Genomic DNA, 27,636 nt, shown 5'->3' with positions numbered 1-27,636 from the left:
AAGTAGCGCCGCTGGTCAGTAGAAAGCTCACTAATTAACAAATACATAGCAAAATGTTTTCATAAATACTTTATTTTAAAAACTATAACAGCGATAATAATAACAATAATATTATGAATTATAGTAATAATATTAATATTATTAATAATGGAAGAAATTTTTATGAGATTCGGCCCCTTTATTAAAGCTTTGGTTTGCTACTAGTGATCTTTCAGCTTTAGCAAAATCTCGTACAAAGACCTTCCACGCCCAAGCATTTCAGTTACAGGTAACGATTGGATCTGGGTACGAGATTAGCTGTAGCCTAGCCATTATCCATAGACCCCTTTCTCTTGCCGAGATTTAATTGTGTATCATGGCTAAAACCGCGGAAAAAATCAATAAATGTAAAGCGTTCTACGATATACATAGTGTGCATGGGAAAGAGTCCACGTCCTCTTCCATGCTGCATGTATTTGTCTATCTCTCAATAAAAATCTCGAAAATTGATAAAATTGCAGCTAGATTTGGGTGTGGTTGAGATTTTCAGGGGCCCTGAGGCTTTACACATGGTCAAGTTCAGAGATCATAAAATTAATGTCGTTCCAGAGGCCCTTTTCTAATTACCCTAAGAAGATGGAATCAAACATTCTCATGGCAGTTGCTTGCAGATGAGTGACTGTCTAGGGAGCTCGAAAATGCTCTTCACATGTTGATGATGAGTTCTAACTAAGAGGAAAACGTCTCCAATTTAAAAAACATATCTAAATCTATAAGACCTTACTAAATTTACTTGATAGCACCATATGTGTGTTTCTATGTAGCTAACGGCATGCATTTTGCTGTGGTCGGTGAAAAAGAAATTGAAAATTTTCGTGCCTAATGTAGATCAGATTTATTTCTGGAGTTGAGGCGCATTTGATCGTTTTTAATCCCACCAAACGCATTGAATTATTATATACCATAGTGGTCGAGAAAAACTCCTTGCAAATGATGCAGTTTTCTAATATCTGCTTTGTGTTTCGTACCAAGATTTAATAAGCCACAAGTTACATAAAATTATCACTTTGCCGATAACAACATCATTGTTCTCCTTTATCAAAGACTAAAAGCCGATACATTAAAAAGCTAGAATAGAGGATATGAACGAGATACACTACAGCTCGATAATCAGCTGAATTTCCTGTCAAATCCCGATTATCAGTGGATATATTAGCTGAATCTCAGCAGTAAATCTAACTCCCATTCATCTACTGCCTCAGGCACTCACTAACGATGTGATGATCTAAACAACCGTGTCGTATTTCTCCTTATAAGGCGGTGTTTCTGTCGTAATTGGGCTGTCATTTTCGTCTCCTTCTTTCTCGTCCATCAAAACAATGTTTCCATCTTCCATCCTTAAGCTATGATGCTTACAGCAGTATATCTTGTAGTCCTCTTTCCAGGCCTCCACTTGTTCCACCGTCTGAGCCATGGGACAGTAACGTGTCTCTGGCAGCCAAAGAGCCATCACGCCCGCGATAACTCCAAAAACACCAAATATGACCAACGGAAGAGTCTTGCTCATGTTCGGAAGATCCGCCTGATTAAAGACAAACAAATTAATCAATTCGGAGTATAATCGATATTCCTTCGTTCTCTCGGCAGTTTGTGCGTCATTTATGGTGCGTTGGTTCGACCTTTATTTCCCATTCGTTCGTCAGTTCTTTCGCACTTTTTATTCGTTCGATTATTTTTTCGCCGTACAGCGAGAGTCTGTCACTAAGAAATGAATAAAGCATCAAAGAAAAGTTATTGTTATGAAGTTCTTAACTTATCGGCTACATTACGCTGTTATACCCAAGGATTAGTTCCAACACAAATATATATACACACAAAACGCTGCGAATTCGTCTGTTGGTAGGTAATTGGTAACTACCATTGACAATGGAATACAAATACGAACCAGTAACACGATGTAAGGTGTTAAAATGCTGCCAACGCGAGCCATCATTGAACACACTCCAATGCCAGTGTTCCTGCAATGGAGAAAAATGATTATTATTAAAAATCTTCCTTTTACCTCTCCCTAACATTTGTTTGGTTTTTTGCACAAAGATAAGTTTGTAAAATCGAATTTCTGTTTGCACCATCATCGCCACTCATACCAACCTGATAATTGTGGGATAGAGTTCCACAGTGTAAATATAAATTCCAAGGAAAGTCGCCAAGATGCAAGCTTTACCAATAACAGCTAAGATTGTAATAACAACTTTATACTCTGGGGAGAAAAAATATCGATTTAAGATACGATTCCAGACAACCATATAAAAAACATTTTCCAGTCATTTTTGATCCGTTCATTAAGAGCCAAAAATAAAGCTATTCCCCCCTCATGAGATGGTAGCTCACTGCAACTTCTCTCTCCCAGCCCCCTTTCGAGATATTATTTGAGTTCCGCCAGGCAAATCGCCAGTGCTGTTTTATACTTAAGGGCAGAGAGGGAGACTATCAGTGTTAAATCTGAATCCCTAAATCCCGAGTCCAGCGTGCAGCCTAAACCCTTCAGGCCACTGGGTAGGTCATGTAAGCTTTCATAAAACATCCCATCGTTCACTCTGCATAAATGCAACATATAGTTTTGTAACAATATGAGTAGTTTCTGTTTGAAATCAGCACCACTTGAAAACTTAACTTACCATCACCAGATGGAACGGCCAGCACCAACATTTCTGCAGCGCCTCCAATGATCATGAACGAGGCGTAAGGAATACGCCGGCCAAATCTTAAAAGGATGAAGAATGTCACAGATATTCAATTATTGTAAATGGCTTGCCAATTGTTGATCAACATAAAGCATCTGACTAAGATCTACTAACTTGGCTTCCAATAGTGAGGAAATCAGCCAGAAGTTTTACTAGTACCGTGTTTCAAAAGTGATGGTAACGAAAACTCAGAAACTGCTCTTACTGGTTTGTTAGCAAGAGGATTACCGTGCATAGAAAAACCACAGTGCTAATGCTCCAGGAATTTCCACGATGCAGAGGAAAAAAAAGTTCAGGTACATGTTTCCCGCCAGATTCCCGACATTCAAACTGATCCCAAAGTAAACTAAAGCGTTCACAAACCTACAAGAAAAAGATTGTCAATGAAGTTGTGAGGACACTTTCGTTATTGTGCCTAAACCGTTATATGAAATATGACTTGTGTATCATAGAGAGTCTCATGAGAGCGATCCAAGAATTCCCCATCCCTTTTCTTCAGGAGTGTTGTGCTTTTCTGTGATTCTTATTCAGGGAGGGAAGTACTAGTGTCTAAAGGCTTTAAACTGTATTCAGTTTCAACTGCTACGTCGTAAAAGTCTCAAGCGATTTTTTTTTCAAGATCTATTAATCACGTGAACTGTCATAGTGAGGGGCCGGTAAATATTCATCGACTGGAAGGGGAGGGTTGTAACAGAATAAAATATAGCAGATCACCCGGTTCCCCTAAGGCTCTGCAGTATTCCATGACCCTCCCCCCCTCCCTCATTGGCAGTTAATTTTCTATAATCCCCCTTTATACTCTTTTAGTGACGACTGACACTCCCCCCCCCTTCGTTCCCCTTGATAACCATACGATCCCCCAAAATATTCCGTGACCCTCCCTCAGCTCCAAGCGATAAAGAATGAGTAGCCTCTCCTCCCCCCCCCCCCCCCCAAGGTGAAAGGGAGGCAAGGGAATGCGATTAGAGTCAGGTTTGCGTAGACGTTCCCTCGCCTCCGTTTCACCTTGGGGGGGGAGAGGGGAGGGTACGGCTACACGTAGGCTAAAGAATAACTGACCCTTAAGCTGTCTCAGCTCGTGAAATGCAAGGCAATATATCTCATTGCAATTATCAACATCGTGCAAACGAAACTCACCAATTAAATCCACAGATTATGGTTCTCTTCCTCAGCTTTGGTGTTCTAACCATGTCCAGGATTCCGTAGGTCTTCTTGCTCTCACTCCTGTTTCTTTCTTCTTCCTTCTTAAATTCTTGTATGGCATGTTTGAGTTGGGTGGATTCAACAGTGACACGATTCCTCTTGGCATACTTCATGAGCAGCTCGTGAGCCTCGTCAAGGCGATCTTTGGCAATTAACCACCGGGGAGACTCTGGGATCATCCTCCGAACAAAATTGACGAAACAGATTTAATAACTAGATTATCAGCTCGAGATTTCTATCGCGTGATTGTAGATGAGTGTGTGGCCCGAATCAATTACTGTATCACGCATAGAAATCGAAATTAAGTCCAAAAAAGTTTTTTTTTTGTTTTGCAGCCGCACCTTTTTGGGCTTCTCTGTCCATTTTCTATCTATCACAGAACAGATGGCGATTAGCAAAGCTAATCAGATTGGATTATAGCATTAACGGTCATGGAACGTTTGTAGATTTCATCTGACTGAAGTGGAGGTAACTTGAACGTTCAAACTAATGACCCTTAACATCAACATGTAACTGATTGCGAAGACTAGACCAAAGGGCGAATGTAGGAATGACGCTTTTGCAATCGGGATGACTAATTCCACTACTGTTATAATTCGAATTGGTAAAAAACGAAAGTCAGTCCAAAATCTTCAACAAACACTAAGTCAGGTACATCGCGAAGAACATTAAAATTTTTCTTACCAGTAACAGAGCAGTAATGGTGCTGCAGGCAGAGAGACAATCAGCATTAGATGTCTCCAGTCACGAATTAAGTAACCAAGCAGAGAAAGCGTAGAAAAACCAATGCTAACGAAAATATTATTCACCATTCCTGCTGCGGTGCGATTGTTTATGTGGATGATCTCCATACAGTAGACAAACCGAACGAGAAGACAGCCTGCTGTGGCCGCTCCAGCTCCAAACCGAAACAAGGCGAACAAGGAAAGACAGTCGGAGACAGCAGATACTGTTCCACATGCAGCCTGAAGGACAACTTCCTGGTTAGACTTAATTGGAACGAGCTAAGACTAAATTTCATTTGACTACTCGCTAAGTAAATGAGTCCAGGCAAGAAGTGGTGACCCAAAGGTTACCGTGCTGGGTTGTAGGCCGAGAGGCCCGGGTTCGAGTGTTGCGTTGTGCTCTTGGGTAAGACATTTCATAGTCACAGTTCCTCTCTCCATCCGGAAGCATGAAGGGGTACCAGTAAACCGAGGGTCTTTTGGGGTTAACCGTTAGCTGTAAAACTGCCAAAACATTTATCCCTTAGGCGTAAAATTTGCCAAATTTGAACGGTTAGTCGTAAACTAAAAATTAACCGTAAACCTCTGTTCTCGTGACCACAGTGGAAAGATATTTACCGTGAGCGTAAATTGGCCAAAGCATTTTAACCGTTAACCGAAAAAGCCATCACCACATTGACACCCTCCAAACTGTCAGGCAAGCCCGACAGACTGCTGGGGTGGGGTGGGGTAATCTGTGACAGAGGAGCATCCCATCCATGGGGTGGGTAGCAATACTCTTCTTAATCACACCATGCTGCGGAAACCGGGATAAGCTCCGCATTAATGGCACGTGGCTTGAAGAAGACTTAACCGTTAAGTTATATGCGTTCCACTTCGGTAAAATCTCACTTTACTCACCATGAGAAAAATACTGAGGAAGACGCTGATTTTACGGCCAAAGTGGTCGGACAGGCTACTAAAGGCAACAGAACCCACCAACAGACCTGCCATGTAAACTGACTGTGTCATGGCCTTGAGAGGACGTCTGTCACATATCAGGTTCCACTGTAACAAGATGAATCAGGAAAAAAAGAGAGAAAAAAATACAGAACCCATTAACCACTCGAATGAGAAACGCTTCAGTCTAAGAGGAGTTTATTTGAGCATCCCTGTAATAATCCAAAATGACGCTAGTAAAAAAAATTAAAACCCATGAAGCAACCACAGACAGACCATAGTATGTGTTTGTGGTTAATAATTGTTTACATGTGACTAACATAATCTCTGACAGTTATTTATGAAGCTCTGAAAATTGCATATCTAAATTTATATTACATCTCGGTCTGAATATCTCAATAAGGTTAAATGAAATGTTACTCGACGCGTTTGTGATAGTTTTTAGCCCTCATAGGCCGTTTACGAAATTACTTTTGGCCAGAGGCATCATTTCAGCATCGATTTTCTCGGAAAATGTCGAAGGGATGAATCTCAAATTTGCCGAAGAGATGGAGTAAGATCTCATCGATAAACAAACGTTGCCAGTTTGGAGAGATTTTTAGTAGTTTGGCGTTAATTCCAGTTTGAAAAGTCACGGCTGGCGGGCACCAAATTGCGGCATTGTCTCCCTTTCCTCTCTAACGGCCTCAGGCCAAAAGTAATTTCGTAAAAAGACGCTTCAAACGGCTAATGAGGGCGAAAAAATGCGACAGATGAGTTGATTAACATTTTGTTTAACTTTATTGAGATATTCAGACCGAGATGTAATTTAGATATGCAATTTTCAGAGCTTTATTCATAACCCTCAGCGATTTTGTTCGTCTCATGTCAACAATTGTTAACCACGAACACATAGAGTCGTCTGCCTGCGAAGCAACAAGTTAGGACTCGACAATATTTAAATGCAGATACCATCTTAATTACAGAAGGACGGAAAGATCAACGTCTAGAAATTGTAGATTTTTCTCCTAATCGTTTCCGCAGGATAGCACCGCCCGTTATCACGGAATAAAGGTTTCTTTTTCGGTCTTTGTTTTGCTACTAATTTAAAAATTCATGCAAATTACGTAATGGGCTGTTCAATTGGTATTGATGAATAACAAATCCTTGTAATGCAAACTTTAAAGAGGACGTGTCGATAAACAGAGACCTCAATGGGTCCATGGGAGTCCGAAAAGTGATAATGACTGAAGAAAGTGATGAAATTGTCTAGCAGCAAGCCTCTAGGAAAATTTGAAAAAGTAAAATTTACTTTTCTAGGTCATTGCTTATTATTCACACAAGATTTTCTATTTATGGAGGAACAATTCCTTTTTCTAAATAATTATTACCTCTGTCACAGCACTCGTCAGCCCTGCCTGAAACTCATATTTTTCGCAGTTGTTGCAGCATTCCGAACATGTATTGTTGCTCGGCGACGAATACGAAACACAGGAGTATTTCGGAGTTGCTGCGTAGAAGACTTGTACAAGTTGCTGGAGGCCGATTGGCACAGACATGATGCACATGAAAGCATATAGCGCTAAGCTGTAACGGCCAAATCCGCCAACCATGTCTAAAATATCGTCAAACTCGCATGATTTCTTTGATTTTGATCTTTCCATCTTTGAATTCACATTCGGACCAGACATAATGTCATCGAAAGCTTTTGGACGACAAGAAGAAACTCTCGAATCTTTCACAACTTGGAAAGCAGTTTAGACAAGATCCAGTTTGTTTTCGTGTAAACAACATCAAACCGCTTATAAATATGCATTGTACGTGAGATATGCAGATGAAAGATGACCTCACCTTTGACAGAATATTCAGTTACACAAAAAAAAAACTAAAGTTAAATCTTAAGTTTTTGTGACTCAGCCAAAGGAAATAACGTATGAGTGACAGCTTATAACCACTCCTTTGCATTGCGTGGTATACGAAAAGATATTTCCCAAACGTTCCTAGCCCGAAAGATTGTCTAAGATAAAAGAGAAGCGAAACTTTGCTATTAAATTTCAATAAATTCTTCATATTCTGAATATATCTGGGAATTCATGCGCCCTTTCTACCTGGGGTGAGTATTTCCTGCATTTAGTGTTCAGTCAAAGACCCTCGATAAACGTCGGGAAAAAAATCAAAGAAAGAAATAAATGAATAAATGAACGAAAGAATCAACACGAATCACGCCAAAGAACCGAATGAAGACGCGCACGGACTGACGAAAGAACGAAGGGGTATATTATTATTTATTTTCCAGATGGATTCATTTAGACGGATTTTCCAAGCATGAACAAGTTCTTGCCCCTGGTCATGTTTGGTGATTGTTTTTGTTTACTTATCGCGTGATGGCTCTTTGGCTGGCAGAGACACGTTGTCGAAAACGTGAAAGAGTTGTATCACGCTTCCTTATTAACTCACGATTTATTCACTTGATTTGACGATTTTATTACAACGTTTCGGTTAACTCCCACTCACAACTCTCGGCTTATTCGAAAGGAAAAACACACTCAACGTCCCGTTGTAAACACGTGGAACAGTGCCATATATGAGGCGATAAAACACGTGCCGCATACATGTCGTTTGGTTATGTATAGATAAACGAAACCACTTTTTAATGTCTATTAAACAGGAATAATTAACGTATTGTCACAGTCCTATGACTCAGACAATGGAACCAGCGAAGGACTGGAAAGGGGGCTGCAAAATATACTTGGAGGGGGGGGGGAGGGGGCGGCGAGCCGTTTGCAAGAGGAAAGAACAATGTAATGCTATGATTCAGTATAATTTTATAGCGTGCTATGTTTCGTTATAGATTTTCAAAAACCTCGTAATCATCCTTAGAACGTACAACACAGCACAGCACAACGCAAATCTGTACGATTTCGTCCTAGCCACCATGATATATTAAAATTCAGGGCGTGTGGTAAGGTTAAGACGAACAAATGCACCTCAACTCCAGACATAAATCTGATTTATTCTTACTTCAGCATATTTCAATTTCCTTTCATTAACCGTTACAAGTGCATATTTCTAGCTAACTATTACAGATTCAAGACACGTGGTGCAATAAATGCAGTTAGGCCTAGGAGCCCATTGGTGTATTGTAATGGGCTCTGTTAGGCCTTATTCCAAAATATAAGGATATATTTCTTAGAGGGGATACCTTTTCTCCTTGCTAAAATATTGTTGGGATATATGCGATTAAATTTCAAAGGACTAAGAAAATTCTGATATGTGGTTATAACTGTATTGAAATTGCTAACTACTTGCTTTTACTTCTAATTTACGGCACCATTCGTGATGCTTCATGACAATTGTTTTGGTATTAACGACAACCGTCGAATACTTCATTCCAACAACACCTCCATTTTACGCTTTAGATGTTTTCCTGGTCATTTTCGTTGTCCATTGGAACCTTCAAGGGTGCTGAGCTAGCCTCGTTATCAGGCCCTTCAGAGCTGAAAGATAAGAAAAAGGTTTGCTTGTAAAATGTTAAATAGTCCGCATGATGAACGTAAATTGTCATCCCGAAATTTGAATTTCGATCATCGTAGGCTTTGTTTAAATTCCCTTAAAAAATTAACATTTAAACAAGCTTGATTACGATGTGTTGCTCTCTTGCATCGAAATTTTTTTGGGGAGAGGGGAGGGGGATGGGAATGCAAACCTCGACGATTTTCCTTTTCCACAAACCGCATAAGGCAACTCGTTCCTTCATTCATCTGCTGACCACGGGGTGCGTATGGGAGAATATTGAACAGGCTCTCTCTGGAGATACTCTTGAGAACTGAAAAACTTCATACTTCTGAGAAACCTTAACCACGCCTCACTTTGAATCTGACAGTTTTTAAGAACTGTAAAGGAGATGGATAAATACCTGCAGCAAGGACAAGGAAGAAGACATGGACGAGGTTTCCCCATGCACACCATACCGTAGAACTCTTTATCTTTTTCGATTTCTTCCACGGTTTGAGCCATGTTGCACATCAAAGTCTCGGGAAGAAGCAGTGACAGGAGGCCGGCGGCTACAGTCAGCGAGCCAAAAATGACCATGGGAAGGGTAGCGCTCAATCCTGGCAACTGTGCCTGGGATTTTAAAGATGAATTTGTTCGTTATTATTTTAGTAAATGTGCTATGAAACATCGCTAGAGAGTAAAGATATCCTTTTTCAACCATTTAATGCCATTCTACTGAAAGTTATCCAAAATCCTGAGAAGGAATGAAAAGATTAGTTTCCAAAGAAACTGTCTTACTTGGAATTACCCAACTTTACTACCTATCATGTAAATGAAGCTAACCTTTAATTAAGAATTCTGTATGAGATTGGAATTGAGTCATGGAAACCTACCAGCATTACAATGTAAGGTGCAATAATGGATCCCACACGAGCACTAGTGGAACATACACCAATTCCTTGGTTCCTGTTGATGGGACACAAAAATGGCTCATAATCAGGACACACTTAGAATTAGAAGCAGGCTAACCCGCAACTCTCAGCGGTAAGGGACTAAAAGAATACTTTACTTCCCAGCTAAAACTGTCCTCATGGCTCTTACCTCAGTATGGTGGGATAGAGTTCAGTCGAAAACAGGTAAATGTTGGAGAATGATCCACTTGCCATGAAACGACCGATGAACGCCAAAGCTGTTACAGCACCTTTCTGTTCTAAAAAAATATTGAACGCTTTTCCTTTAAAAAAAGGTTAATAATTGTCGGGAGTACCAAAATATTACTCTTGTTATGAAGGTCTGTGAAGTGGCTAAAATGACAAAGAATCGTTCAGTGAAAAATTGTGCTTGGATGGAGCATTCGAACGCAATTTTCGCCCGGGGGGGATGCGGAGTATGAATTTGAACGACTCAATTTTCAAAATTTCAAATGCCGGGGGGTTGCCTGGGGGGAGATGTTGAAGCTTCGAATTGATCGACGCATAAATCGGCCTTTAAGTCTTAAGTAGCGAGGTTTAAACTGTGTTTAGTTACCTTCAGGAACAGCCAGGACAAAAAGGCAGAATAAACCTCCAGTCACCATTATCGCCGAGTGAGGAACGCGGCGTCCAAATCTATTAATAGCAAGGAAGCAAAATAATACGATCAATTCAAAGTGGCCTGATATATATTTCAATCTGTTTTTTAGGTTTATTCCAAGAAGATTCTTTATGAAGAAGTTTGTCCCTGTTTTCCGAGTTGTTAGTTTAAGTGCTCTACCCATACCAAGTGAAAGTTGACAAGAGATCATATTCAAGATATGTACTAAGCGGCGAAGGCACCTTAGAGACTACAATTCGACGAATTGATCAACTTAAAACAATCTAAATCGACTTAGAGAATAAAACGATATGGTTAACTTTATCATCAGATCTGATAACACGATCATTTCGGACAGAATGCAGTTGATTCGCACAGCCAACGTAAAAATCGCGATCACAATTGACCAATTAGTTTCAATTTCTTGAAAAATCTTGCTACACTTGTTGGTAACAATAACAAAAATTCATTAACACAGAGTTCGGGTCAAAGTATTAGAGGCTTACTTCTGCACGATCACCCAGTTGATAAGGTGTGTTGGCACGTCTGAGAGGTACATGAGGAACAAGTTCAGATATGGACTACCGGCCAAACGAGTGACGTACAGCAAGAATCCATAGTACACCATGCTTATAACCATCCTGGATAAAGCAGCACCAAAAGGTTTAAATGTTTTTTTTTTTTTCGAAAGTATCTCCACGGATCGAAATCTTAAGTCTTCGAATAGGATTAGCTTATCAATCACGATACGGACAACCATCCAGACTTTTTTTCGCGCCAGCAGAAAAATGAAAGTCGCTCCGTGCGAGAGCGACAAACTTATCCATTATCCTCCCAACAACATAAGGGGGTTATTAGGCCGGTGAACCGATAGGAAATACAGTCTACTGCTTACAATTGAATCTGCTCGTGGTTAGTTGAAATTTTCTCTCAATGTCGAATTTGCGTCAGGTAAAATACTTCGCGATGCCCAATTTTTGCGTTGCTGCACATAATTCCGCAATTGCTTACAACGAATATACACTGGTACGATTACCAGTGTCTTCTCGTATAATGATCTGGTGAGATGCCTTCAACTTCTACTACTTCCAATTAAATATGTTTCTGCAACTCACCAGTTGAAGCTAAGGATGATGGTCCTCTTCCTCAACCGGGGGGAACGAATCAGCTCCAGATAGGACTGATTCTTAGTCAAGTAAGCAATCGTTTTTGACTCCACCTCACCCTGGTGATACTCATTCAGCTTGTGTTTCAAGGCATCTGAGTCTACTGGTGAGGACTTTTTGCTAGCGAACTTCATCAAAACATCATGCGCTTGAGTCAGGTGACCTTTTGCCGCCAACCATCGCGCAGATTCTGGGAGGATACTGTGGAGTCAAGCAAATTATGATGTTCTCAGGTCTGTATTTAAAGAAATGTTTGTAGTTGTATGTTTTTTTACCAAATGGCTAATCGGTCAGCGGTTCATTCTGAAAATAACAGCATCAAGTCAACGTGGGAATTCGTAGCACTGTTTTTATGTCAAGGCTTTCCTTAGTTAAGACTAAGTCTATGGGTAGCTGTGTGGTTGTTGTGTTATTTTGCAGTTGTATTGTTTACATAAGCTACGTGTCAGGGTGGTACTATTTGTAAGAGGATTCACGTGTCCTGCTCGGGGGAACTACACGTGTTTTGAAGTTCGGAGTAAAAGTTGGTCGTACACAAAGTTGGTCGAACACAGGACTGGAGTTTGCTTCAATTCTCATCAGCCAAGTTATTCGATAGGGCTCATTAACTTGTCCTACGTTTTGTTTCATTGAAAACAAAAGCTTTTTGTCATCGTTATCATTGTCATCATTGTCATCATTATTCCAGAGAAGAGTACGAAGTTTGTGTGACAGGCAAAATATCTCTGTGAGCAATTGTATGCAATGAAAATAACTGCTCAGTAGAGTTAAAAGTTGTTGCAGTTAAAAAGCAAATGATTTAAATTGCCTACTAGAATCTATCTGACAATATGATCATTTTTTCATGAGTAGGTTGATAACCGGAAAACAATGATACCGTAGTTTATACGTGTAACTCACGTGCAAATCGAAAAGATCAGAAGTGGCGGGAAACTGCAGATAATCAGCAGGGTTCTCCAGTGCGGTATAAGGTAACCAAGTAATGCGATCAACCCTGCCCCTATACACCAAAACAAACTCTGGACTTTGTCAGAAAGAGTCCGGTGACGAGGGCCAACCAGTTCAAGAACATAGATGTAGTGGGCGACGAAGAAGCCAACGGCAAAAGCTGCGGCGAAGAAACGGAGAAAGGCAAAGAATGACAGACAATCGACGACTCCTGACCCAAGGCTGGAAATGGCCTGTGGAGGGAGAGTAAGGCAGATGAATTATATCTGAGCAGAAATCAAATGGCACACCTTGCCAGAACTATGATCCAGGTTTTCGCTACATGAAGTAATTCCTTGAATTTCTAACTCCCCTTAACTGGATGCAACCCAGGACTGGGTTACCAAAAGTATACTTTCCCTAACAGTTTGGTCATAAATAGTAGACTTCCGTGGGGAGAGAGGCCTAGTGAGACCAAATTGCCGTGTCGGTAAGCTCAACTAAGAACCTGGAACCCAAACCTTTTCACGCGTAAGGCCACAACTTATCCGCCTGCGAAATAAATATTAAGTTTACCAAATGAGCGCAGGACCATCATGGATGAGGCAATTGATAAAAGAAGGGAATCATACCAATAATGCAGCACATATATATATACAGAACCGACGCCCAAAGAAATCCGAAGTTACTCCGAACACGAGAGAGCCGACGAGCATTCCAGCTGAGAAGACCGCCTGGACATTGGCGCCAACATAAGCCTTGTCACAAATCAGGTTCCACTGGAAAAAGAAACATTTTGAACTTAGATAAATTCGATAGACAGACAATTTTCTTTCGTTCGGTATAGAACACAAGCTTTAGGATGAAAAATGGTTTCAAATGCGATCATGCGATTCTACGTAGGTAAATAAATAAACTTATTATATCCATTTTGAAATCACTGGTGGTCCCTATAATCTGATTGGCTCTAATTGGTGCGATTTATTCACGAATCGCACCATTTTTTGCTTTAAATCACATTTTTTCCCAGCCAATGAGGAGGCTACACTAAAAACAAAACAACCAATCAGATTTCAAGGCTTTTTTAAAGTAACATGGATTAATTTAATTTTAAACCGGCTACGTACTGCATCAATAAAATATTTGAACTGACCAAGTCCTGTATTTGGGCGATTTCAAAATGGATGTAATTTTAAATTGTTTGCAATCTTTAGCTTTCATTGGTTGGTAACGAACTGGTTATTTTCGCAATCAATCACCGCTTTACAGAATAGATGCCCCTTTCTAACAGTGATCGAGGTCTACACTGAAGCAATTAATCTAATTGTCCCAAAATGCTTACGAGGTCATCATCTATATCCGAGCCAGAGGCTCTTGTTTTAAATACATGACAATAAATAGAAATTATCATTAATTGACAAAAAAAATATAGTTTATCAAGGATAAAAAAATTCAGGTATATGACCAAGGAAAATGTTACTTAACCATATCGCAGAAGACATGCATCATTCCAAGCTCACCTCACTGACGCTACTTGTGAAAGGACCATCAAACACATAATCAGTACAGTTCGTGCAACATTTGCTGTCTGCACATGTCACGTTGGGAGTTACACAATGGAACCTCGGTGTACCAGCAAAGAACACAAGTCCTATCACTTGTAACGTGGAAGGAATAATCACAAGACAACAAGTCGCCACGTAAATTATTTTCTGCCAGTATCCAAAGGAACTCACACTTGTCAGGACGTCGTCAAAATTTGAAATCGATGGTCTTTCTCCAGACATGGCTGATTGATTCCGCGTCTGGAATTCAGTGAAAGAGCTTTGATTACACAAATATTTTCAAAGAAGCGAGTAACCGCAAAAACGAATTCATAAGAACAAAAATTCATATCGTAATTAGTTTGATCTTGTAGTCTGGTCATCCGGGCTAGAGTGATTTTAGATAAATACTACCCGTTTAACGCCACAAAATGAATACACAGTTAAAATTATTTGCTAGATAGACGTTTATTTAAATGTAAAGATATGTAGATGTGATTCGACTGAAAATAAATACAAATATCTAAGTACAAAAGTAAGCTACACGAAATAAAAACGAACTTACAATTTGTGGCGTAACCAGGTCTGGCAGTTGATTCTTAAACAAAAGCTACACGGCGCTAACAAAAGCTAACGAGCGGCTGACTTCATTGAAATCAGACAACGCCTCTACTGGCGAGAAATTAATAAATCATCACAGGCGTTACGTTACATAACCGTTACATAATACTTACCGTTACCTATTACTTACATAACCTCACGCGAACACGCGAACTTATAGAAACAAAACTTCACAATAGTGGTACAATTGAAAGAAAATAATATAAAATCATTTCGCAGTTGCTTGACAGTAAATAGAAATGTAAATACTAGTTGCTACAGTGATCCTGAGAAGTATTGTTGTCGGTATAAGTGACTCAAGTGATGCTTCGACAACGTGAGCGGAAGTCATCATCGGAGTCAAACGGAGTCAGTTTCATCAAAGTCACTTCCGCTGATAAGTGACTTCCGTTAGGCTGTCGAAACGTCAGTCACTATAACTGATAACAGTGCTTCTCAAGAGCACTTAATGCGGAGCAGCACATTACATTGTAAAATACAAAAAGTTATTTTTCAAAGTAAAGCGTTGCTGAATAGAATTGTTGGATAAAATGCATGCTTTAGACAATTTTTCACCGTTCTTGATTCAAATCTGCCGCTAGTTTTTCACAAGTTCATGATTCAAACCGTTTCGACCTCGTATAGTCACATTTCAATCAATATGGATTGAGATGGGAGGCCGAAAACTTTGAAAGATTTTTTTAAAATCAAAGAATGCTTTTTAACGAAATGTTTTACACAAAAACAGTCCACTGCCAATATGTATCACATCAATATGTATCACATCAGTCTACTCACCGTAAAGTGAAATGGTTAAGCGTGACGACAAATGGTTTAATAAAAAACCGAAATGGTTTAGTGCTACAGCAGTTGGTTTACGCCGTAACCGCCAAAAATACAAAAGTAAAATGGACAATTCAAGCTGGAAATGGAACAGTCTATGTGGGGCCACAACCCTATAGTTTTTATAGTTTTTAGATGCCCTTTAGTTATAGTTTCTTCGTCTTAAAATAATGAATCGCTTTATCACGTTTCCTAGCAATGGTTCTGACTGTCTAGACCATGAGTGTGCTATCGCATAAAATGATGCTTTTTATCAGTATTTTTCTCATTCCTTTTGTTTCAGGTTCTTATTTTATCTTGAGGCAGTAAAATGAAGAATTCTTACCATGGTCACGCGTGACCATGGTAAGAATACTCCATTTAAAGTACAGCAGTTTTCACTATAAACTATTTATAAATATATAGTTTTTATAGTTTTAGGCACCCTTTAGTTGTAGTTTCGTCGTCTTAGAACAATGAATCGCTTTATCACGTTTCCAAGCAATGGTTCTGACTGTCTAAACTGTAAGTGTGCTATCGCGTGCATTTTTCAAAGTGTCATTCCTTCTGTTTCGGGTTCCTATTTTATCTTGAGGTAGTAAAATGGAGAATTCTTACCATGGCTAAGCGTAACCATCGTAAGAATTTTCCATTTAAAGAGTAGCAGTTTTCACTGTAAGAAACTGAAAAGAACAAAAGAACAATTTGAAACTGGCTAATAGCAATTTCAACTCCCAACATGGTTAAGCCTCAACAATTAGAAATTTTACGACCTCAAGATAAAATTTCTAATAGTCGCGGCTTAACTTAGTTTTAACAAACTATTAAAATTGGAGATTAAAAAATATATGGTTTGAAACGATCGGAAAATAAATTATTGTGAAATATAAGCTTATGACTAAGTGATTATTATGCTACTGAACGTTCAGCTGCTCGATAAAAACGGTTTCATCTGAAATGTCATTTACTTAATTGCGGTAAGATGATAAGGGTATAAATTTATTCGCTAACGAGCGAAAATAGGCAAACATAAATAATGATTATTACTGGAATAAGGCTTGCTGAGTCTAGTAGACGAGACTACAGAAATAATTTCTTCCTGTGTTGAACTTCGAGTGGAAGAAGTGGCGAATACCTCGTGAACGCGATCGTCCTGGCGAATTTCGCGTCAAATTCGATCTGAACGAAGTAAGGGTTGTGACGTAACACCCCACATAGATTGTTCCATTTCAAGCTTGACTTGTACATTTCACTTTTGTATTTTTGGCGGTTACAGCGTAAACCAACTGCTGTAACACTAAACTATTTCGGTTTTTACTAAACCATTTGTGGTCACGCTTAACCATTTCACTTTACGGTGAGTAGATTGATGCGATAGTATACCATTGCGGCTTACGATTAACTATTTGCCGATAACTTAAGCCATTTCAAACTACTCTGAATCGTTAACCATTTGAACCAAAGTACAGTTAGCTGAACCGTTTGTCATTTCGACACTGAACCATTTCAGTTAACACTTAGCCAATCATGTTTTTATTGAATCAGTTCAACAAGGGTGGCAACACAGCTTCTGAATTGTATAAACCATTTTTTGCTTGAATATTTCATTTAATCAAAGGCGACTTGTCCATTTGTATTTTAAATATGGTGGTGACAGCTGCTCATACATAACCTCACGCGAAAACGCGAATTTCATTGAATAGAAACAAAACTTCAAAATTGTGGTACAATTGAAAGAAAATAATATAAAATCATTTCGCAGTTGCTTGGCAATAAATAGAAATGTAAATCCTTGTTCCTACAGTGGTCCTGAGAAGTATTGTTGTCTGTAGAACTCAAGCGATGCTTCGACGACGTGAGCGGAAGTCATCACCAGAGTCAAGCGAAGTTTTCATCAAAGTCACTTCCGCTGATAAGTGACTTCCGTTAGGTTGTTGAAACGTCAGTTACTACTGTTAACAACAGTCCTTCTCAAGAACACTTTAATGCAGACAAGCAAATTACACGGTAAAATTAAAAAAAGTTATCTTTCAAAGTAAAGAGTCGCTGAATAGAATTACTGAATAAGATGGATGCTTTAGACAATTTTTCATTGTTCGTGATTCAAATATGCCGCCAATTTTTCACTACTCAAGGTTCAAACATTTTCGACCTCGTATAGTCACAAAGGTAATCTATTGTTTGCACTATTGTTTTCTTCAAACAAAGGACTGTATGCATAATGAAGTATGGGGCTGTGCGGAAACTTTGTCCCGAAAACTTTAGAAGATTTTTTCTTAACCAAAGAATGCTTTTCAACGATTTTGTCACAGAAACAGTCCGCTGTCAATATGTTTTGACTCTCTTACCAGAGAGTCAAAACATGAACATAAAATCTTCAAGGAACCAATCACCGTAACAAAGGAACAACTTGATTTTAAAACATTTGAAAATGTTAAACATAAAACATTTTGATATCCATAGTAATGTTCGAGATGAAATTAGAGCAGTCTATTCTAAGTGAAATTAGCCATGGTCCAGTATTTGCAACCAAACAAAATTATATTTGTTCCTCAGCTATAAGTAATAAGATAACATGTTTGCAATTCCTCCATCTCATTAAAAAAAGGGAGAGGTCTTTGCGAAAGCTTATATTAAAGGATGTTCGTTGACTGTTGTTCGTCGGTGGCATTTTAGATAATTAAACTGACAAAAGATTAAATAAGGCCTTAAACAGCTGTAACATTGATAATAAAATCTTTTTAAAAAAAGAAGCTTTTGCCAATCAATGGAATCATCAGGGACGAGAAGAAATATTCAGCGTAAGCAGGAATTAATTACTTAATAGTAATTAATAGTAATGGGGCTCCTGGCGTAAGGCTTGGAGGGAGTCTGATTACATTTTGAGCACATATTTGTGGAAGATTGTAAAGCACATTAAACTCCAGCGATTTAATTTATCTTTATAAAATTGTGTGTGCACATAGACTAACTCACAACCTAATGTGGCATATAGTTTGCATGCCATAATATGCAAATTTATGGTTAAACATCAACCAATTTCTTTCTGGAGGCATTTTTTTATTAATTTTAACCCCACCTATTTTTTTCTAATACAAATGTAAATTAAAAACGTGTGAAAAGCCAAAGAATGCAGGGAGTAGAATGTATAAATAATGAGGCACACATCTTTTTGAATATGATCACGCCAAGCTAAAGTTCGGGAAAATTTCAATAATGGGTCGCATTGCAAGACGAATAAAGCTACCGAGCTAAATATTTGCGAAAGGTTATCTTTTAATAACCTGGTTTGAATTAAAGTTTTAGATTTCGAAAGATTTCATTCCGAAACCGAGTGCTTCAAATGCCCAGCGGCATCTATGAAGGTAAACAATCTGTTGAGAGGTTTTTTTCTATTAAAACTGCTCTTCTTGTAAAACTGAGGTTTTAAAAATAAGTTGACAGCGACTGACAACTTAACTTCTTCAAAGGAAATAAATATCACTTCGCAAACTACAAATATTTTCCATCCAAGAATCTAGACTTCTACCAGCCATCTTTCCTACTCAGGATAGAATAAGAGCACCCTTTCCAGATTTTCAAACCTGGAGTGTGGCGTGATTTAATAATAATAATAATAATAATAATAATAATAATAATAATAATAATAATAACGAAAAGAAAATAAATAGCTGTCGCGCCAGTTGGACAATTTGAACAAACTCACGCGACATGCAAGCGAAGCGGATGCTTTTTTAGGTCGCTACACGTAGTGACTTAAATGTGAGAGCGAAGCGCAAATGAATTGAGAGGGCGAGCCTTTATAACGGTCCCAAACGACTGTAAAATACCGAAAAATAGATCATAGAACATAAATTGATACCTGATACTTTGCTCAACTTTCTTTCCACCGCACACCCAAACAGGCTAGCTTCCCAAACTCCGTGCAGCTACAAAGTGAACATCAAACTTATGTAAGACCTATTTCATAAGCTCCAGCCAAATGGCAGTTATTCAAATGCAAATGCCCAGCGGCATCTTTAAAGGAAAACAACCTGTTGGGACTTTTTTTCTTTTATAAACTGCTCTTAAGTTGACGAGCGACTGCAACTTAAGTTCTTTAAAGGCAATAGACATCAATTCGTATACTACAAATATTTTCCATTCGAGAATTTGGACTCCTACCAGCCATCTTTACTACACAGGATAGAATAAGAGCACCCTTTCCGACTTTTCAGACTTGGAGTGTGGCGGGATTTTAAAAAAATAATAATGATAACGAAAAGAAAATAAATAGCTGTCACGCCAGTTAGACAATTCGATCAAACTCACGCGACATGCAAGCGAAGCGGATGATTTCCTAGGTCGCTACACTCAGTGACTTAAATGTGTGAGCGAAGCGCAAATTGAGAGGGCGAGCCTTAATAACAGTCCCAAACGACTGTAAAATACCGAAAAATAGAACATAGAACATAAACTGATACCTGATACTTTGCTCAACTTTCTTTCCACAGCACACCCAAACAAGTTAGCTTCCTCGACTCCGTGCAGCTACAAAGTGAACATCAAACTTATGTAAGACCTATTGCATAAGCTCAAGACAAATAGCAGTTGTTCAAATGCAAATTTTGAATAAAAGAGTTCGTAATGTAAACAATACGGGAGTAAACGACGTCTTGATACATTTCTAATGCGTCGTGTTGCAAATCATCCTCTTCGGCCCCAAACACGTCCTTGAAAGAGGATTAGTTTTCAAAAATGTTTGTGAATTCCACTTGAGGGCAATTACAGGTCACATGAAAAATGTAAGGAACCAGGTACAAATAAAAATTAAACTATCAAATTTGAATTCTAATTCAACCCACAGATGCGCATAAAAAATCACCAATCAGTACGTGACAAAGGAAAATAATGCTAGCTGATAATCACTGTATTCCTTAAGTTACTTCTTTACATGAGAATAGCTCGCGTCATATCTGATCCTCTGTCTGTTCTGAGTAATGCCACGATAATTGGAACTTCACAACTCCGCGCATGGATTTGCAAGAAGACCTTTCTAGAAAGAATCTTACACTTAACAAAGACTCCTTCCGAAGGATACGCTCAAATTCAAATATTAAAAATTGTGGAATATTCAGGAAAATGTTATGACGGTATTTTGAAGTAACGGTGGATATATGATACTTGCAGGATGTTGTGCATAGGCAAAGCACGAAATTGCGATACGACCCAAACTAGAACAGCATGGGTCTGAGTTAGAAAAATTTCAGAACATCTAGCCCCTGGGTTAGTCGAAGTAAAACAGAAAAGACTAATAAAGAAAAAAATCCGTTTTAGCTGATCGCGACAGAGAAAAAAAAGCAAAGAAGCTTATCTCGCATTTTACGAGGTAAAATTTTGGCATAGCCCCATCCTACATTATGCGTTCAGTTCTTGGATAGAGAAAACAATGACAAACACAATACATTGCTATTAGGAAAACAGATTTGTTTTGCAATAGTATGGGGCTGTGAGGAAATTTTTACTTTTTGCGATCGATGACTTCATTAGTGTTTAGTCTGTGAACACTAAAGAACAGGAAACTGGCGAGACTTATTAATTCACAAAGAGGAAGCCATCTTTAGGTCGAGCACTGAGAACCAAAACGACGACGTTCAAGGAACCTCCAACGTTCTCCAAAGTTTTCTAACGAGTTTAACCCGGTTTATCATAACTGAAGAATGAATAATTTACATTACCTTCGCCTTACTCAGCACGCCTTGTTTTCCACTGCGATCTCCAGACCATACAGGTCAGACTGATCAGCTGCAATGCTCAGTGACGCTTATCTTCGTATCGCGGTCGGAAGGTAAACAATAAAAGACCTGAAATAAAAAATGGGTGGGAAAGACAACTCATTAATAATCATTTTCAAAATTACGGAATAATTAAACAAGGTCAGTAGGGGGATCATGACAAAACTTATCACACAAAAGCCTCTAACAACAGCTCTTACCGGCCGAACACTTTCAGAGTGTCACTGTTTTCTTAATATATTAACCTTCTTCCATAACGGATTATTTTGTTTTTTGGCAAGACTTTACCCGAGGAAGCGGGTTGTGGGGTGCAATTCACGGTATAAGCTATGTAGGTGTTTGCCATCCTAAAGGGTGTGTTTTTTTTAAGCCGGTTTTTCAATGAATATTTTAATCATAGTGGCACTAAACTGGGAACGGTTTTCAAAGAAACTGCTTTGACAAGTTTGAAAAGGCCACGACTTAAGTGAAATCCTACAGATGAAGTGAACATCTAAAATCATCCAAACTCTAAATTTAAAAAGAGGCGTATAGGGAAGCTCATGGCCAAGAGAAGGCGGTCCAAAATTGCCTCCATTTTGCTGCAAGGTAATAGGTAATTTGCAGCAAGGAAATAGAACGGGTGTTCTCGAACTGATCAGTTAGGGACGTAATCAGTCTATATGTAACCTAATCCGTTCTGAGCACACGGAGGTTAGGAGAATGTACAACAGCTAACCCAGACGCAAGACGCTCTCTTGCTATTGCATCTGTGAGATGTTTTACGAATATACAAGCGAATCTGGAACGACAGAAACCGTGTTCACATATCCGCATCTAGGCACATCCATCGACCGATGAGAGCGCTCGTAAGTATCGCAGTTATTTTATAAATTCGGTTGACAGTCGCCTCTTCACCCTTCAATCACAGCCTTTGTTTGTTTGTCGGAGAGGCTCATATTTCTGGGCCTGGAGCCGTGTCCTATTTGAAAGGCAAGGGTCGTTGGATCAGCGGAAGGAAACCGATTTGTGAGTTTTTGTGCAGCTGTAGCTTGGAGTCGTTTTCTTCTCCTGTAACGGGTACGTGAACTACAAATGTTTTTTGTAATTCCGTTCGGGCAAGGGTGTAAACAAGCAGAACAAACCGCATAACCATCGTACCATGCAGATCCCTTCAATATCGTGACCTTGGATTGTGGATAGCTTTGTATCTAATAATTTTTTGGGATTGTGAATAGTGTAGTCTCTTTTTCCGCTGAATCTTCGCTTGATTTACCTACTCTATGAGTAAGGAAACAAGAGATCCCGCATAGGAAACCTATGGGAATAACTCAGCCGCGCGTGGCGATCCACATTCATGGAACTCGATATTACAAGGGTCAAATGGCTTTGATTTATTTCAGGTGAATTTTGAAGCTTTTTTGAATTTGCAAAATTCTTTTAGAATTTAAAAAAAAAAATTAATTAGTCTTTAAACAGAAGTCAAATTTACAGTAAGCTTCAGTTTAGGTTTTTTATTAAATCGAACCTCAATCTTCGCTAAGCGGACTCTGCAAACCGTCTGCAAAATGGCTAATATGGTCAGCTCAGACTGATAACAAACACTGCAGTTGGGATCTCGTGACGTTCGTTCATAGTATTTTATTGCGTGTGAGCCATTAAGGGGATCTTCGCTACGAGCTAGCCTACGCTCGAACACGCAACAGCGAATTGTGGACACGATATAGTAATGAGGCAAAAAAAATTAACCAATTGCTCTTCGTCGCCCGATCATCGCTCGTATTTTGTTAGCGAGTTGAGGTTAATATTTCACTCTGCTAATATCAATGGTTGATTTACCGATAGATAAATCCATTAAAACTGTTTTCCCGAGAAAAGTTCATCAATCTGTCCGGCTGTGTAGGATGCTTTAGCTTCAACTTTGTCGAACATGAGACTTTCCGATTTGAGTTTCACATTTTAGCCACTGTCGCTAGCCTTTGTAACATTCAGAAGGTTTACACAGCCTAAATAATATCCACTCAGCAAGATCCCCTGTTTAGCATTCGCACTTGGAAAGTTTTATTGTTATTTTACACAAAAGCATTCTTTCCGTCGATCTTTGTCGCACAATTGGTTCGAATTTCAAGCGCGGTGAGCTTATAGAAGAGATAAGGAAGAAAATCGGGTGCTCAGTGTCTGTTGTCTGTTGCGCAATTGATACCAATCAGCTTTTATCATTATGCAAAGATACAATCCATCAAACCGAGGAGGCGGATAGCTTCAAATTGATCAGTAGTTACGCTGATTACTAGTAGAGTAACATTGGTAGTAATAAACTTATAAAAATAAACCAAAGCACTTATCCTGGGGGAGTTTGCGTATCAGTTGCACTATTGTGAGTGGTGTGTCTACGTGTCCGTAAGTAATTATTGTGAGCCAGTGTTTGCACTATTTTAGACACATTGTCTGACAAGCAGACTTTTGATCGTTGAGTGAATTCATTTTCTAAGTAACTGATCAAAATCTAAGTTTGACTCCAAATTGTTTATGCGTAATTTTCAAATCTTTGCTTTACGTCGGAAGCGTTTGAGTAGGTGAACGCGCAGTAAGGTTTTTTCAGAACTCAATCTTCATCGGTCAATTCTCATTTTCCTTTCCTTTCCCTTCCTTTTGTCTTTTTTTGTTTTTCCCTTTCCTTTCTTTTCAGTTCTTCTCTTTCCTTTCTTTTACTTTGCTTTTTGCCCTTTTCTTTTCTCCTCTATTCCTGTCTTTTCTTTCCTTCTTTTCTTTCCTTTTCTTCTGTTTTCTCATTATTCTTACACCAAAATGATGTCCTTACCTGGACGTTAACACAGCACGAACGGCTGTTGCCTGTGGGCTCAAATCATTTACTTCATTCATTCTGTTTTGTCGCATATTACTAGGGAGCGAGACAATGGAGAAAGAGACTGATTTAATCACAGCCAACCACAATGAAGAGCATCTGACGCCTGAGCAACGAAAGAGAGAGAAACGAAAGATCACCAAGAATGTTTACATCATCAGTCTCGGGTTTTTGTTCCTCTTTACCGCCTTTCAGTCACTTCAGAACTTGCAGAGCAGTTTGAACAAGGTTGAAGGACTGGGTTTCTGGTCGCTATGCGTCATATACGCCGCCTTGATACTGTCCTGTATTTTAGTCCCTCCCTTCGCGATTGGAAGACTCGGCTGTAAGTGGACGTTGGTGTTCTCAATGACAGGTTACGTGCTGTATACAGTGGCTAACTATTACGCGCGATGGTGGACTTTGATTCCTGCCTCTTTTATTATCGGTAAATGGATTGTTCTTTTGCAATCTTGATTTTTGACTCAGTTTACAAGTACCAACATGGAGTGACCGTAGTTTTGAAAGCTTCTCTATGTCGAGTTTAAAGTATCGCCGATCGGGACGTTAAACAATACATAGTCCTATGTCGTGAATCAACACGCTGCAAATTTAGCATCTATCTTTTACCGTTAACAAACGTTTCAATTCTCTTTTTAAAGGAATGTGTGCAGCACCTCTTTGGTCTTCAAAATGCGCTTACTTGACCACCACAGGAATCCGTTACGCTGAGCTCAACCATGAAACCCAGGACGCGGTCGTGACGCGCTATTTTGGAATATTTTTCCTGATCTTTCAGAGCGGCCAGATTATCGGGAACCTCATCTCTTCGCTTGTCCTTCAACAGGGAATGGGAGACACCTTCCGTGAAAACGCCCGAGACGTCTGTGGCGTGAACTTCTGCAAGCCATTGCCAGCGACCGGAAATAAAACAGACGAGTACGATCACAAGCTTGTTATCAGACTACTTAGTATTTATGTTGGTACAGGAGTATTAGCTGTCGTGCTGGTGATCGTACTTCTCGACCGGCTTACCGGAAGCCTGGACCGGCGAAAGAAGCAGGAATCTGGCCTTAATCTATTGGTTGCCACTGTGAAACACTTGAAGGACTGGCGGATGCTTCTGGTGTTACCGCTGACCATGTTCAGCGGGCTAGAACAGGCCTTCACGTTTGGAGATTTCACACAGGTAAAATTTGTTCTCATCTGTCAAAATCAGGTCGATACAATATCTCTAACGGGTTTCCTTTTGGATCCTAAACTGCATTAATTTCCATGCTTACTGATTTTAGAAAATAGTTTTCGCTGAGTAGATGGGGGGGGGGGGGAGAAGTCGTCGCACAGAGTTTAAAGGGGGGACCATTGAACATTGATTGTCGATGAGGGGGATCATTAGACTACTACAGAGCCTTTGGAGGGGATCAGTTAAATATCATTTTGATACAGCCAAAATCTCCTCCCCTCCCTCCCTTAGGCGATGTATAACAACCGGTTCCTTAGCGCCTTTATTACTGATATATTACACAGGCATTCGTCACTTGTTCGCTCGGAATCCATCGTGTTGGTTTTGTTATGATCTGCTTCGGTGCCACCGACGCGTTCTTCTCGCTGACTCTGGGCCGTCTTACTAAGTACACTGGGAGAATTCCAATTTTCATCAGTGGTGCGGTAATACACTATGCTACCATTATAGTTATGCTGATCTGGAAGCCCGACTATCATATGGTGTGGGTGTTTTATGTCATTGCTGCTCTATTGGGATACTGTGACGCAGTTTGGCAAACCCAGATTAATGGTAAGGCATCACAGGGACACCAAACGTTATCGTAATGAGGCTGGCTAAGTTTGGTTTTGCGTTAGATAGATTGAAAGCTTAAAGGAAATCATTGAGTAATATATGGAACGGAACGATAGACTGACGGGCGGCAGGACGGACGGACTAAGAGGTCAACTGACAGTCTAACTGACCAACTGTCGGAAAGAATGTCGGTCTGACAGAGGGACTAATGGGCTAACGGACGACTGATGGACTTACCGACGCACCGACTGGCTTGCTCAACTTACCTACTGATGAATTGATATATTTAGTCTGCTGTTATTTACTTTATTTGATCTTTGTGGTCAGTTTATTCAAATTTGTTTCATTAATACTCGACATGAAAAAGAATCATGAACTCGATCCTTTGTTTTTCAGGTTCAATCACAATGTTTCCAAAAAAATAGCTTAACCAGGCTGAGTTATTTTTTTTTCACTACAACAACAACAGAATCGTCTAAAGTATTGGCATGTTATGTCTCAGTTAAGGTCCAAGTTTGATCACTTTGAATGTCATTTTTCTCAATACAGCCATGTACGGCGTGTTCTTTCATGACAACCAGGAGCCAGCGTTTTCTAACTACCGTCTGTGGGAATCACTTGGCTTCGTGATTGCTTTTGCATACGCCAACTACCTGTGTATCATTAGCAAGTTAATCATCCTCTTGGTAGTTTTAACCCTGAGCTTGGTCGGGTATTTCCTCGCCGAATATGTGCACAAGATTCAAATCGACCAAGAGTACTCTCTCGCAGACGGCATGGTGTTAGAAGAAGCCAGCCAAACGAGATCTTAACTGAAGAAGGAATCAGTACTATGCTGTTTTTTTATGAAGCAGCTTAAACTTTGGCCAGTCATTATCACCGGCATATGTGATTCATCTATTATGGTGTTTAGGTTGATATGTATAGAGGGTTTCACTCAAAAAAGGAATAATTTCCTCTGGTTTCAGCCCTTTTCAAGTTCACTTTTCTACAGGCGAACACAAAGTCAAACTTTTGTTCAGAAAAATCACCCTTTTTGTCTAAAGACTGGGGGAAAAATCGTTCCTATACTTTCTTTGATTTCTATGGCGGATACCGCTGTTGTCAATTTATCGACCACAGAACGCAATAGAATCCTGCTTTTAGCGCCGTACTTCTTCATACATACTCTAAGGAAATTCAGCAAACAAATTTTTCCCTTCATCATACCGACGGTAAAAAATTTAGTTATGAGAAATTTATGTGAACTGAGAATTGAAATACTAATAAGGTAGAAATTAGTCTCTTACCCAGATCTTCCACGGCCAGCGGATCCTACATGCAGTTACATGGTAAGATCTGGGTATGAGATCAGATGGAACTGATCAACATGTTATATATATATATATATAGTTTTTTTTTTTTTTTTGGCAAGGTATTGAATTGAGAAACACATATATTGGAGGCTCATTAAAGTTTTAACATCGGAGGGTCCATAAATAAAGATACACTTATCGACGCTGATCGTGTTGGACCTGCATTTAGCGAACCACATATTAAGTGGAA

The 27,636-nt window shown here is 39.4% G+C and overlaps 3 protein-coding genes across 7 annotated transcripts; 1 reads left to right on the top strand and 2 right to left on the bottom strand.

The window, feature by feature from the left end:
* Positions 1-54: 54 nt before the first annotated feature.
* On the bottom strand, positions 55-7,632 carry LOC113676752 (organic cation transporter protein). Its single transcript, XM_027193446.2, has 9 exons — positions 6,961-7,632; positions 5,552-5,698; positions 4,611-4,891; positions 3,861-4,106; positions 2,952-3,086; positions 2,658-2,743; positions 2,131-2,239; positions 1,925-1,997; positions 55-1,561 (listed from the first exon to the last, which is right to left on the bottom strand). Exons 1-9 carry the CDS (start codon positions 7,258-7,260, stop codon positions 1,265-1,267), a joined length of 1,674 nt encoding a protein of 557 aa, XP_027049247.2. The 5' UTR covers positions 7,261-7,632; the 3' UTR covers positions 55-1,264.
* Positions 7,633-8,562: 930 nt separating this feature from the next.
* LOC113676753 (organic cation transporter protein) lies at positions 8,563-22,345 on the bottom strand. Of its 4 annotated transcripts, none has more exons than XM_027193450.2 (13): positions 21,413-22,345; positions 20,159-20,225; positions 19,558-19,624; positions 14,250-14,534; positions 13,362-13,508; positions 12,703-12,983; positions 11,752-12,003; positions 11,143-11,277; positions 10,592-10,671; positions 10,166-10,274; positions 9,958-10,030; positions 9,486-9,694; positions 8,563-9,066 (listed from the first exon to the last, which is right to left on the bottom strand). In XM_027193450.2, exons 4-13 carry the CDS (start codon positions 14,514-14,516, stop codon positions 8,985-8,987), a joined length of 1,635 nt encoding a protein of 544 aa, XP_027049251.2. In that variant the 5' UTR covers positions 14,517-14,534; positions 19,558-19,624; positions 20,159-20,225; positions 21,413-22,345; the 3' UTR covers positions 8,563-8,984. The 4 variants fall into 4 exon arrangements, with proteins under 4 accessions (XP_027049251.2, XP_089046575.1, XP_089046574.1 ...); XM_089190449.1 differs by lacking the exon at positions 21,413-22,345 and adding an exon at positions 20,358-20,541; XM_089190448.1 differs by lacking the exon at positions 21,413-22,345 and adding an exon at positions 20,335-20,514.
* Positions 22,346-22,387: 42 nt separating this feature from the next.
* On the top strand, positions 22,388-27,589 carry LOC113676755 (N-acetylglucosamine transporter UNC93A). 2 transcript variants are annotated; one of them, XM_027193452.2, is made up of 5 exons: positions 22,388-22,528; positions 24,355-24,741; positions 24,956-25,482; positions 25,821-26,088; positions 26,641-27,589. In XM_027193452.2, the coding sequence occupies exons 2-5, from the start codon at positions 24,366-24,368 to the stop codon at positions 26,901-26,903; spliced, it is 1,434 nt and encodes a 477-aa protein (XP_027049253.2). In that variant the 5' UTR covers positions 22,388-22,528; positions 24,355-24,365; the 3' UTR covers positions 26,904-27,589. The 2 variants fall into 2 exon arrangements, with proteins under 2 accessions (XP_027049253.2, XP_089046578.1); XM_089190452.1 differs by lacking the exon at positions 22,388-22,528 and adding an exon at positions 22,711-22,851.
* Positions 27,590-27,636: the final 47 nt, after the last annotated feature.

Source organism: Pocillopora damicornis, chromosome 12 (genome assembly GCF_964200805.1).
Source record: "Pocillopora damicornis chromosome 12, jaPocDami1.2, whole genome shotgun sequence".
Taxonomy (NCBI): Eukaryota; Metazoa; Cnidaria; class Anthozoa; order Scleractinia; family Pocilloporidae; genus Pocillopora; species Pocillopora damicornis.
This window is presented reverse-complemented; position numbering and strand designations above follow the sequence as displayed.